This window comes from Molossus molossus, unplaced genomic scaffold (genome assembly GCF_014108415.1).
Source record: "Molossus molossus isolate mMolMol1 unplaced genomic scaffold, mMolMol1.p scaffold_m16_p_9, whole genome shotgun sequence".
In the NCBI taxonomy this organism is placed as follows: Eukaryota; Metazoa; Chordata; class Mammalia; order Chiroptera; family Molossidae; genus Molossus; species Molossus molossus.
The window spans coordinates 61,001,391-61,013,649 of record NW_023425403.1 but is presented as its reverse complement, the minus strand read 5'-3'; the positions used below and the strand labels follow the sequence as shown (position 1 = coordinate 61,013,649).

The window sequence follows — 12,259 nt, the reverse complement described above, 5'->3', positions numbered from 1 at the left end:
CCAGATCTTAAGCAGGAGATGGAAGGGACAAAAATAGCCCTGCCTTGCCCTGGCCGGTTTGGCTCAGCGGTGCGAGTGTCCGCCCACAGACCAAGAGTCGGGGGTTCGATTCCAGTCAAGGGCACGTACCTCGGTTGTGGTTCGTTCCCCGCCTGTCATGCAGGAGGCAACCAGTCGATGTGGCTCTGTCACATTGATGTTTCTCTCTGCCTCTCTCTCCCTCCCTCCCACTTATCTGATGATAAATAGAAAAGTATCCTCAGGTGAGGAATAAAAAACCAAAAAACAAAAAAAATGGTGCTTCCCATGAGACTGTCAATGGGAAATGGTGCTTCTCCCAAGTACCTGGGGCAAGCTGGGTGCCACCCATGTGAAGGCTGTGGGAGAGGGTGGGCAAGCCCCTGACCTCGGAGCTCATGTCCGGGCTCCATGGATAGCAAGAGGGCTGTAGCCTGCATCCTCAGAGTGAAGAGTGTGGTTTGAAGCCAGAGTGGGCCTTGGGTGACCTCTGAGTGGTCTCTGGCAGTAAATGGGAGGATTCTGGTTCAGCCTACACCCCTCAGGAACCTTCACAATTATTTGCAATTCTCAGAAGATTCACAAAATAAAATCCTCTTTGAAAACTTAAGACCCTCGATCTGGGCCAGGGGACTGTGAGTTTCCCTGAGCGGCAAGGGTTGGGAGCTTTACCCTTCGAATATGAGGGGGCAAGAAAGGAGAAGCCGGATTTCCAACATAGAGCTTGCCCCCATCTGTATGATTGGTCAACTTCCATGAAATGGGAGGTCTGATGGGATCCCGTAACTGCTATGTTCTGTTTCCACCAAAACGCGTTGGGATAAACAGATAAAGTAGAGGGTGGCTTGCGCAGCAGGGGCCTGTGAACAGGGGTGTGCGGCCTATAAAGCCACTGAGCAATAAAGCCCAACCCAACCCAAACACCAAGCAGGTGTCAGCAGCCTCTGACTAGTGGCCAGTGGGTAGTTTGGTAGGTTCTGGGCAGGCCTGAGGAGTTCAACCGAGAGGCGTAACATCACCACAGTATGGTTGCCAGGGCATCATGCTTTTCAGCAGAACAGTGAGTTTGCTTCCGGCTAGTAGGGCTCTGTTTCCTTTCGCATCTTAGATGGTGCATGATGGCTAGACAGACAGCGTCCCTAACTGCATGGGAAGTGGATGGCAGGCTATGTCCAAAGGTTGAGCCACTCTACCTCGTAAACCAAAAGGCGTTGGGTCGCTCTTAACTTCATGTCGCTTAGCTTTTTTGTCAGGACTGGTGGGAGAAGCTGCAGAAGGAGGAAGAGGCAAAAACATAACAGGAGAGAAGAGAGAGAGTGAGGAGTTGCATGCAGAGCACAGAGGAGGCCGTGAGAAACACCGAGTTCATGCTGGGATGGGGCACAGACGTCAGATGGCCTAACTTCCACTGATTCAAAAAGTCGCTTCCTGGGAACCAAACCAAGGTGGCCGAGGGGTCCCACAGCGGAAGGGAGAGCCCGAGGAAAAGTAAGATGAGACTGGTGTGCGGTTGACTCAAGCTTTAGGGCAGCGGTTCTCAACCTGTGGGTCACGACCCCTTTGGGGGTCAAACAACCCTTTCACAGGGGTCATCTAAGACCATCGGAAAACACATACTTCCGATGGTGATTTGTAACAGTAGCAAAATTACAGTTATGAAGTAGCAACAAAAATAATTTTATGGTTGGGGATCACCACAACATGAGGAACTGTATTAAAGGGTGGTGGAATTAGGAAGGTTGAGAACCACTGCTTTAGGGGCTGTCTCTAGGTACATTTGCTGAGCTATGCATATACTTCCCATACTTAGCAACGTATACAGTGCCAGAATTTGACCCCCCGCCCCCTTTTTTAAAGTTTGAGGCCAACTTAACAGTATTTTATAAATTGGGAAAAAAGCCTCTAAGATTTTGGACCAGCGTCTGGACCAATGAAATGAACCTTGACCGCACTGGCTGTTAGTATCCAGTGGGGCCCACCTGGAGCTTCATGAGCTGTCTTGGTGCATTTCCCTCCGCTACAGTTCACTGCCAAAGCACTGCAAGGTGGCCAAGCTTGGAGAGATCTCTTTCCAGGGACCTTTGATGTGCCCTGTGCACTAGTAGACAGCTGACCACAGCCCTTGAGCAAGCTGGCAGAGACAGTGATTGCAGCCTGACCCACGGATGCCCCCAGGGACTGACAGGAAAAAGCGGGAAAGGCGGAGGGTGATGTGGGAGGAGTTGGACCAGAAAAGCAAATGACAAGTCGTTTCTGAGCAAGCCTCCTTTAGAAAAGTTCACATCCACCTTTTCAAAGAAAAGCCGCCCCGCCCCCCGCCCAGAACTCTGGCTGCATGTATAACAGACACACCAGTGTCACTGACAAAGAGTGACTCGGCGAAAAAATGCTTCGGATGAGATGTCCTTCCCGAGAACGTCCTCACGCATGAGCACCACACAAATGGATGACAGACATGCCCCCTTGGCAAGGGACATGTCCAGAAAACGATGTTAGGTGAGCGCCTTTTACCTTTCTGACCTTTGAGGTTAGCAAAGCCCTGCAGAGTAAAGCGCTTCTTGGAAAGCGCAGAGCTTTCTGAGGTAGAGCTAGTGACTGTGTCATCTACAAAGGAAGAGAAAGGGACAGTGCAGAGGGTGTCCACAACCCAGGCTGGTTCTGGGCAGGGAACATGTCAGGTTAAGCCAGAGCTCATCTCTGAGGCTGGGTTTGCCGGCCTGGGGTGTCCACTGGCTGTGAGGAAGAGGGGTTCCACTGGGAAGGTCCAGTGCTCTGTGTGGGGTGGGTGGTGACCCTGAGCTCTTTACAAATGCTTCTTGTGCCCACAGGAGGTTATGCATCCCTGACATGCCCACGAGCAGACACCTGTGATGTAGCTCCCGGGGAACCTGGCTCGGTCACGGCAGATACCCACCTTTGCCCTTTTCAGGGGGTTTTGGCAATGTTGTTGAGCTCACATATCCTTCCAGGCTTAAGGGGTCAGTTTTCCTTTCTTCCAACTTTTTGATGTTTCTGGTGTTCCCTTTCGAAGGACTAATGACATCAGACACATCGAAAAAGAAATAATAAGTGACCTGGTTAGTCGTCCAAAACTCTCCCTGAGGACTTGAGGCATCCAGACCTCCCGTGATTCCTATCCAGTCTTTAGGGGACACATCTTACCACCGCAGAGTGGCCAAGCATTTCTAGATTAAGCCCAAATGGAACAGAATGGGGACAAAACCACCTTCCTAGCCACTGAGCAGGAGGTGGTTTGGTTTTGTTTAGTTCGGGGGCAGGTCTTTTTCTTTTAAAACCACTGTTCTATGGATTATTCATTTAGGCCATATCCTGTTCCACACATGCTTAGAGGTGGATTATATAAGAAACAGGGACAATGACATTAAAAAATAAGTGAATGAATAAAACATCAAAGGGAAAATAAGGGCAGAGAGAGTTGACAGAGTCGTCATGGAGGCGGGTGTCTGCAACGTGCCCACCTCTGCGGGTGGTGCCTGAGCCTCCAGCACCCGGTGGTCCCTGTCTGGGAGCTACTGTCCCAGAAATGGTGGCTTTTAACTGTCACCTGGAACAGCCAGGACCTGTGCTGATTGTTGTGGGAAATGACTCACAGACAGAAAGTAAGGAGACAGCTGTCAGGGGCGGCCCCTGCTTAGGAGAGGGGCCAGAGACACATGACTTTGACGCTGACCCACTGGGACGAACCCACCAGCCTGTGACTCCAGAGGATAAGTACTCCAGGGGGCGCTAGGCAAATGCAAAGTAATCCGACCACCAAGAGAGTCAGGCGACAAGGGTCACGTAAAATCTGTGGCCTGTGTAAACTCCCACGGTGACTCTTCCCGCGCAGCGGCGTTTCCAGGCCCGCGTCCCTCACCTGGTGCTGGACGATGCTGGCAGAGGCAAGCTTTGGGACTGCTCCAGGGCCCGGTGCTGGCTGGCTTCTGTGAGGAGAAAACAAACCGCCCACGGGTGGCTGAAGAACTTGAACCCGCGCCTTCACTTCTAAACACTACGTCATCTCAGACAGCTACGGAGTTTGAGGTTGCTTTGAACATATGTAAACATATCCCTGGAGTGAAGGCTAGAAGAAAATAGTGGCCGACGACATGCTTACCTCGGCAAGCTTGCAGCTGGCTGGTCAGCACTTTTCGAATCTCATTCACCCAGGCCGCTTTAATCTCAGGAGTCGGTGCCTGGACCCCAAAAGAAATGCCAGGAGGTAAGGCTGCCGTTCCCTACACATGCTTTGGAATTTCACTCTAGAAACTTCTGAGGATGATCTCAGATCATAACAGCATTGCACGTGAGACAGGAGAAGGGAGTAAACAGTGGCACGTCCTGTTGCCTCGGGCAAGGGCACGATCGGACAGGACCCAGGGCACTGCCACCCCAGCCGGTGCACTGATCGCCACCAATACATTTACACAACCACTGCTGGCTGATTCTGCAGGGAAAACCTGTGGCATAAACTGCTCCTTGAGAGTAGCTTTCTCCGGGAAGTGGCCCTGATTCCATTTCAGGTGACCAGGATGGCCAGAGTCTGAAATCTCACAAGTAGGCCCTAAACTTCCAGGGGGAGAGAGAGACTACAAGAAGCCAGGGCTCTGTCCTGCCTCAGTACAGTGTGGGGCCTGGGGTAGTGCCAGGTGGGCAGCCGGGCTCTGAAGGCCCTGGGCCTGTGGACAGCCAGAGCGTTGACCACATCCTCACCTGAGCTCTCTGGAGCCCTTGGGTCTGGCTGCACTGCTGTGGCTGTTGTAGACAGCTAAGTGGAGCGCTGGGACCAAACCGTCAAGTGGGTCAGAATCTTGACGACAACCAGGAGAGGCACATCCCTGTGCTGGCTGACCCCTTCACAGGGCACCTGGGGCCTTGCATGGGCTCACGAAAGCTCTTACAGCCTCACCCAGCTCCTGCCCTCCCCAGCGAGGTAAGGACAGGTAAGGACTCAGAACACCCTTTCCTCCAGTAGAACCGGTCATGGGCGTGAAGGAAGCTCGGCCAGCTGTGCTCCTGGCACCAACCAGGCACAAACAGCCGGGCCTACAGCAGCCTCTGGAAGGACTAGTTTTTCTGACACCTGAACTTGCAGTGTTTCTCTGTACTTTGCCCTGGGTTCAGCTCAGGTTAAAGATGGCCCAGGGCAGCCCCCAGTGAATAGCGGTGCTCCTGGCCCTGGTCCAGACACCGGCTCTCACTAGAATCCTAAAGAGACCCAAGGAGTCCCTAATGCCCAGACAGAGAGAGAGGAATCGGGGTCCGACCTGTATGATGTAAACTTCCTCCCTGGCGTTGTACCAGATCTCAAACTTCTTCACATCACCTTTCACGTTCTCTGTTATGCCGACGGCTGTCATCTGAGAGCACAAAATAGGGAGGCACGTGTTAGTTTTGAGATGGGGTCCAAGGAAGCCAGAGATCCCGAATGCCCACATCCAAAGATGAGAGGCAGGTGCCAGAAGGTGGACGTCGTGACCAAGGCGCAGTCATGACCTGGAACAGGTCCCTGGTCCTTTCGTTCAGGGCCAGGGCCAGGATGGCTACCGCGGCTGGAAACAGGCCTTACTCACATTCAAGGACTGCTTGTAGCTGTAGGACGGGGCTTTCTCGTACCCTTCCCCATTCTCCTCCCTCTTCTTGCAGAAGAGCACCGCCTTCTCGTGCAGGAACAGATGTCGCTGCATGGGCTTGAACCTGGCCAGGTCCTTCACCTTGCTGTGGCCCTTCTTATGGTCCGTCCAGACGCTGAAGGAGCCCTGCATCAGCAGCTTCCCCAAGTCGCTCAGGTTCCCCTAAGATAGGGGGCATTCAAAACCCAGGATGAGCACGGGGGCTTTAAATGTGTGCTGCTGAGCAAAAGAAGCCGTCTCAGGAGACTGCATGCCAAGGTCCAACCATGTCACATTCGGAAAAGGGCCAAACTACGGAGACAGTAAACAGATGTGTGCTTTCTAGGGGCGGGGGTGGGTGGTGGGGGTGGGTGGGGGGTTGGACAGGTAGAGCACAGGGGGTGTTTATGGCAGTAAACTACTCTGTAAGATAACTACCATGGTGGACACGTGTCATTATACATTTAGGCAAATGCACAGAATGAGCAACACTGAGATTGAACCCTGATATGCACTGTGGGCTCTGGGTGACAATGATGTGTCGATGTTGGTTCATTGAGTATAACAAATGTCCCATGCTGGTGGGGGTGTTGATCATGGGGGAGGCTGTGTGTGTGGTGGGGGACAGGGGTACATGGAAAATCTCTGTACCTTCCTCTCAATTTTGCTATGAACCTACAACTACTCCAAAAAGAGTCTATTAATGAAAAGAAACCGAGAATGAGTTGAATAGACCTATAGAAAGGCAAACAAATTAGTAAGTGGGCCTGATGTGGGCCTGCAGAGGAGAAAGGAGAAGCCTGACTTTAATGCCCACTTAGTACACATCATCAGCCCACAAGCAGCGTCAGAGAAAACAGACTCACACCGCTTCCCCAAGTGATGACAACCTCGGGAAAAGACCAGGAACAAAAAGGTTTTCAAAGATGCACCTCCAAGGGCTGAAAACTTCCTGGTTTTCTCTACACATGATTGAGCCCCCATGCAGACCCGCCCCGGAGCCCCTGAGTCAGATTGGGTTCTAGATGATGCCCATGCTCATCAAAGTTCAAGGGCACCGCTCTGCACTGGCTATGGGCTGGCCTTGGTCCGCTGCCTGGCAGATCCCCCACCCAAGCAGGCTCGTTAGCACCTCCTGCAGGATGGAGGAGAAAGGCAGGAGCACGCTCAGCGGTCCTTACGTCATAGCCTGTGATGGCGATGAGGTGCATGGAGTCATTTACGGCCTTGAGGATGCCCAGGATGGAGCTCAGCGCCTCCTGCAGGTCCTCAGCCCCCTCGCAGCTCTTGCTGTATTTCAACATTTCCTGGGGGTGGAAAGTGGTGTTCGCACACCCATCTGGACACTGACCCCTCCCCCTCCCTGGAAAGCTGCTGGAACTCCAGCGTTCCATCCCAGAAGTGCAGTCCCTGGATGGCCCTGAACATGGACCTTTGGGACCCATGGTGTGGCTCCCTGCTCAGTTGTCAGCAGCAAGGGTAAGACCACAGTGCATGTGGACACTCATACCCCCACACATGAGGCTGCCCCAGGGACCACTGACCTAGCAGCAGCTCAGGAAGCTGCCCTTCCACTCCCTGAAGCCCTTGTACCTCAGCCCACAATGGCCCGAATGGATGCTACAAATCAGGGATGTCCCCAAGCCAGGGGACAGAGGAACTAGCCGAGTGCAGACCCCTTGCAATCCCCCAGGGCCGGCACCCTAATGCAGCTCTGACCCCAGCAACCTCACTGAGACCCCAGTCTCCTGTCTCTCCACTTCTAAACTGGTTACTCCTTCCTTGCAAATTGACACCCCGAATGAGCATCTGCTTTTTATGTGTGCACTCTTCACGTCCGTTCGCTTGCTCACTCCGGCCTGCGGCGCTGCCTCTGGGCCCACAGAGATAACCGCCTCAGGCCAGGCCTGGCTGGGAAGACTGGTACGGGAGCACAGCAGTGTGGGTGTGGAGACCCCTTGAGCCTGTGGTCTGTGCGCTGGGGTTTGCCCGTCTGTTCACCTGGTGCCCCTGCCTTCGCCCTGACAACGGCTAGCACCTGGTTAGCTCTCCACAAGGTCTGTGAAGAGCCAGGCCCTTGCAGAGGCGGGAGGAAGGCAGCTCAGAGACCGCAGAGTTCAGAGATGGCCAGAGTTCAGACCGCAGTGGGTGGGCGAGTGGCTGGGAGGCTACAGTAGCCGTGAGGGTGGCTGCTGGGTGGCCATGCCAAGAGTGGGCTCCAGGGGATGTCCAGCCAGGCCCGGCTGCCCAGTGTCTCACCTTGAGGAGCAGCTGGTATTTGGTGATCCTCTGGACTGGTTTCAGCAGGTAGGAGTCCAGACTCAGCTTGTGGTCCAGCTTCTTCTGGCACTCCTGCAACCACCCCACCTCTGGTTTAGACAGCTTTCATCATTCTCCACTTGAGAGCCAACTAGTAAAGGAGATCCCACCCTCAAGACAGCCCTGAGACATACCTGGAAAAAGGGGCAGTCGGAGCACTGTCTCCACAGGCTCTCAGAGCGGGGCTTGTTCTGACAGTATTTCTCGTAGATCTGGAACTCCTCCATCTGGACCCGGGACAGACAGTGTCACAGTGGGGCTCAGACGGGCCAGTCGGACCTCTTCCTGAATCCCGTCCACCCCTCCATCTCGGACGCCACGTCCCTCCTTGCGGGACAGTCAGGTAACACCCCCACCAGAAGTTCACGCCTCTGGGCTGTGTTGGTCCTGAAACCCCTGTTTTTACAGATTAGCTCAGTGTAGCTGGCTTTTGCCATAGAAATAACAGTTTAAGAGTAAACACAGGACTAACACAGACTTTCTGAAGAGCCAAGCCTCCACGCGGCGCTCCAAGTGGCACGTGCCTCAGAATCGCCTGCAGGTTTGTGCCAACAAACCGCTGGCCCCACCGGGCTTCTGATTTGGCAGGTCTGGGGGGACCTGAGAACCTTCATGTGTAACAACTTTCCCAGAGATTCTGATGCTGCTGGCTAGGGACCCACTTCAAGAACCACTGACAGACAGCATGACTGCCCCACCCCACTTCTCAAATAGCCCGGAGAAGCATTACGGCCCAGCTGAGTCAAAACATCGACATTGCTCCTCCTCTCCTCCCTTCTGCCTCTTCGTGTCAATTCACTACAGCAGTCTCAGCCTCCAGCGCAGTTCGTGGAAATGACTTAGTTTAACTGCTGTTAGCAAGCTGCATTTCCATGTTGCTAAACTAGCAGTGTATGGGGATCAGCATAAGAGGATCACATGGGGCATTTGGGAGAACTCAGCAGGCCCCTGTACCCAGCAGCGCTTTCCTGCTCCCAAAGGGTTTCCTCAAACCCCCTTCCCCTCTCACATACCCTTGAGCTGACCTTCCCACCCTTAAGCAGGACAAGCGCGAACACACAACAAAACATCAGCACTAGGAAGGTTCGGCTTCAACACAATGAAACTTAGATGCTGGATAATTTTTGCTTATCTCAAAACTTATGTTTTATAGATTTTCTCTTTTTCAAACTAGTTTTTGGGCTTTAGGAATAAAACATATTCTTTCAGCCCTACCAAGAGTGTCATCTCAGCCCAACGAAACTGTGGTGCTTTGTGATTTCAGTTGGGGGCCAGAATGGAATTTTAGGTTATTTTTTTTAAGTACTAGGAAGTAAGGCATAAGAAAATATACATTAAAAAAAATAAAGCCACATACCCTTTCTAGAAAACACCTTCCAACCAACTCTGGGCAGTCTATGTAGTTTTCTAGCTCCCTCAGGAATATCCTAGACAAAGAAAGGTTACATTAGGTCGTATGATCAACAGCTTTAATAAGATGGCAGCTGTAACAAATTAATAGCCGGACAGTTCGGGCTATTTTGTGTGTAAGAACACAGGCTGATTTCAGGGACCTGCCGCCCACACCCGTCACTCCCAGAGTTCTGACTATATCAAACTCTCAGTTTCAGTGGATCCCTGTGTGTTTGGTGTTTGGTGTTTGTGTTACAGACGTCAGGACAGCTGTTTTCATCAGCACAGGCATGGGGCGAAGAGGCTGTGAGCAGACACACAGAGCCTGGGGATTCCGGGAACCCTCACCAGCCATGGGTTCGGTCGGTTTCTGCCGATGTAACAGGGTTCTCGGTCATGTCCCTGAGACCTTCCCCAATATAGCTTTGCTCAGGAACGAACTGTTTTTCTACATTTCTGACTTACATCTGTCCATGGAGGTGAATCCCCCCAGGAAGGGAAGCTCCTGGGCATCAGTTCACTATAGTCCTGCAGCCAGGGTCCCGGTGCCCAAGCATTGGCCAGAACCACCAGGATGCTGAAGGTCCAGGCCACTCACTCAGATGAATTCCCAAGGGAAGTCTCTGGGGTGGGGGCAGTTGTGACTTGCTGCCTCCTTTCTCAGTGGGTGGGTGAGAGATACTAGTGACCGAGGGGCAAAAGCAGGTGGTGAGACAGAAGCCCCAACTGTTCTCTTGAAATCCATAAGAGGGTGGGGCCCAAGCCCCATGACAGCTGGGCTCCCTGGCACTGACGGATCGGTTCACAGCTGGCCCTTTTTCAGACACACGGACATCGCCATCATCTGCCTGGCTCCCTACACACTTATGTCCGCCCGCTCGTGTCCTTTCCCATGAGCTCCCGCAAACTGCGAGTAGGAGCCAGGGGTAAGCAGCCCCAGAAGGACCGTCCACACTCTCCCCAAAGTTCAGGGGCCACAAATTGCTCTCACAGGGGATAGCAGGCAGGAAGGAACTTCTGATGTTACTGCCTTTTCAGCAATGGGCTTGGGAACAACTGTCCTGGCTCAGTGGTGTGGTCTCCGGTGCCGCCCCACTGCCAAATGCACACGCTTTGGGTGGACTGGGCTGGCTTCTGCTGCTCCCAAAAGACCGGGAAGTGGGAAGGGCAGGGCAGGCTGCTCCTCCACAGTTGTGCTGACAGAGCTGAGCATCTTCCCCCACCCCAGCTCAGAGGACTGGCCCTGGGCAGGCCCACCATGCTGCTGTGCTGCGCTTGGTCTGTGGCCCCCTCTGTGAGCTTACCCCTCCTTGAGAGAGGGGGGAAGGGATATTCTCCACCAGCAAATCACTGCCCAGGGGCTGTTTTGTTTTTAGCTCCCTGCAGGTGGCTGTTTTAGAAGCCAGACACCCTTGTGATCAGAGGAAGGGGCCCACCTGTTATGAAAGTGGTAAATTTCTTCCATGTTTCCGAATAGAACATCCTTCTTGTTTTGAAGGCCTGTTGAGATGAGATGTGCCATTAAAGGGTTATCCATCTCAGCAGCGTAGCCCTGTGGAAGAGGAGAGCGGTCAGCAGGGAGATCCTGAACTACAGCTCACAGGCCTTCCGGTCAGCAGCCCAACCTCGTGACCCCAGCGCCATGTCCTCTAACTGCCTAGCCCGGCCAGCGAGGCTGTCTCAGGTTTTAGAAAGCAAGTCCATCCCTGGCTGGTTTGGCTCAGCAGTTACAGTATTGGCCTGTGGACCAAAGAGTCGCGGGTTTGATTCCGGTCAAGGGCATGTACCTCAGTTGTGGTTCGTCCCCGGCCCTTGCCGGGGTTGGGGTTATGTAGGAGGCAACCAGTCACTGTGTCTCTCTCACATCGATGTTTCTCTCTCTTTCTCTTCCTCCCACTCTATCTGAAGATAAATCGAAAAATATCCTGGGTGAGGATGAAACAAAAAAATGTTTTTAAAAAGGAAAGCAAATCCACCACGTACTTATTCACTGACCATTTCTAAGGTGATTGTCTGGAAAGCACCACAACATATGAATGAATGACAAACAGCACCAGATTTTTGGCGCAGGGGAAGGGAGGTTTCATCCTTCTCTTCCCTTCTAGCCTTTTCAAAATCCAGGCATAACTTCTATGAAGGGGTAAACCTTATGTGTATACCTTGATGAATTATTCCTATGTCTACACCCCTGTAAGCACTGCCAGATCAAGATGTAGAACAGTAGCACTCAGAAGCCCCTCTGCGCTTCCCAGACCACCACCACCCCCGGTGGCCTCCGCTCGGACCTCTCCACCCGGACCACTGCTTGTCTCAGCTCCTCCACAGCAGTGCATGCCTCATCTGGTTTCTCCCACTGGCCATCAAGCTGCTGAGGGTCATGCGTGGCTCTCTGTGCGGCAGCTCTTTTTCTTGTTGTATGTATTGTCCCTGTGCAAATCCACCTGAATCTATGTGTCCCTTGTTCCACTGACAGACATTTGCGTTGTTTCCACTTTGGGGCTACTATGAATAAAGCTGCCATGAACCTTCTTTCATATGCTTTTTGGTGGACACAAGACCACACAGGGTGGGGAAGCCCAGCCCATGCACACCCCCAGCCACCCCCCAAGTGCAGGCTCACCTCCAGGACACAGAGCAGCTCCTCCACGTAGACCCGTTCCGTGTCAAGGAGCTCATTCATCACGTGCCTGTGAATGGGGCACTAGGACTTACCACCCAGGAGCAGATTCCCTGACCCGCCTCCCTGCTGTGGGGCTGCCTGCACAAAATGAGCCCTGATTCCTCAAGTCTCCTTCTCTCGTCACGTCTCTGAGCCTCCCTACTCCTGCAGACCCAGCCCCGCTTCCCTCACCAGCTGCCCCCTTCCCCCAGGAAGAGCCCCTCCTGTGCTTGCCCACCAGTCTCCCTGCCTGGGGCTG

The 12,259-nt window shown here is 53.2% G+C and overlaps 1 protein-coding gene across 11 annotated transcripts in view; it reads right to left on the bottom strand.

Moving 5' to 3' along the window:
- Positions 1–12,259, bottom strand: part of MCF2L (MCF.2 cell line derived transforming sequence like) — a 116,329-nt gene that overhangs the window by 5,903 nt on the left and 98,167 nt on the right. For 4 of the 11 annotated variants that reach the window (XM_036249712.1, XM_036249715.1, XM_036249711.1 and 1 more), the window contains 13 exons: positions 11,962–12,028; positions 10,778–10,893; positions 9,307–9,376; positions 8,084–8,176; positions 7,890–7,982; positions 6,812–6,937; positions 5,592–5,813; positions 5,286–5,378; positions 4,136–4,214; positions 3,896–3,962; positions 2,933–3,051; positions 2,530–2,622; positions 1,212–1,286 (listed from right to left, as the gene is read on the bottom strand). In XM_036249712.1, coding sequence (XP_036105605.1) covers positions 1,212–1,286; positions 2,530–2,622; positions 2,933–3,051; positions 3,896–3,962; positions 4,136–4,214; positions 5,286–5,378; positions 5,592–5,813; positions 6,812–6,937; positions 7,890–7,982; positions 8,084–8,176; positions 9,307–9,376; positions 10,778–10,893; positions 11,962–12,028 — 1,313 coding nt within the window. Of the gene's footprint in view, positions 1–1,211; positions 1,287–2,529; positions 2,623–2,932; positions 3,052–3,895; positions 3,963–4,135; positions 4,215–5,285; positions 5,379–5,591; positions 5,814–6,811; positions 6,938–7,889; positions 7,983–8,083; positions 8,177–9,306; positions 9,377–10,777; positions 10,894–11,961; positions 12,029–12,259 lie in introns of those variants that run through there. The other 7 variants (XM_036249717.1, XM_036249714.1, XM_036249718.1 and 4 more) reach the window with 5 other exon arrangements.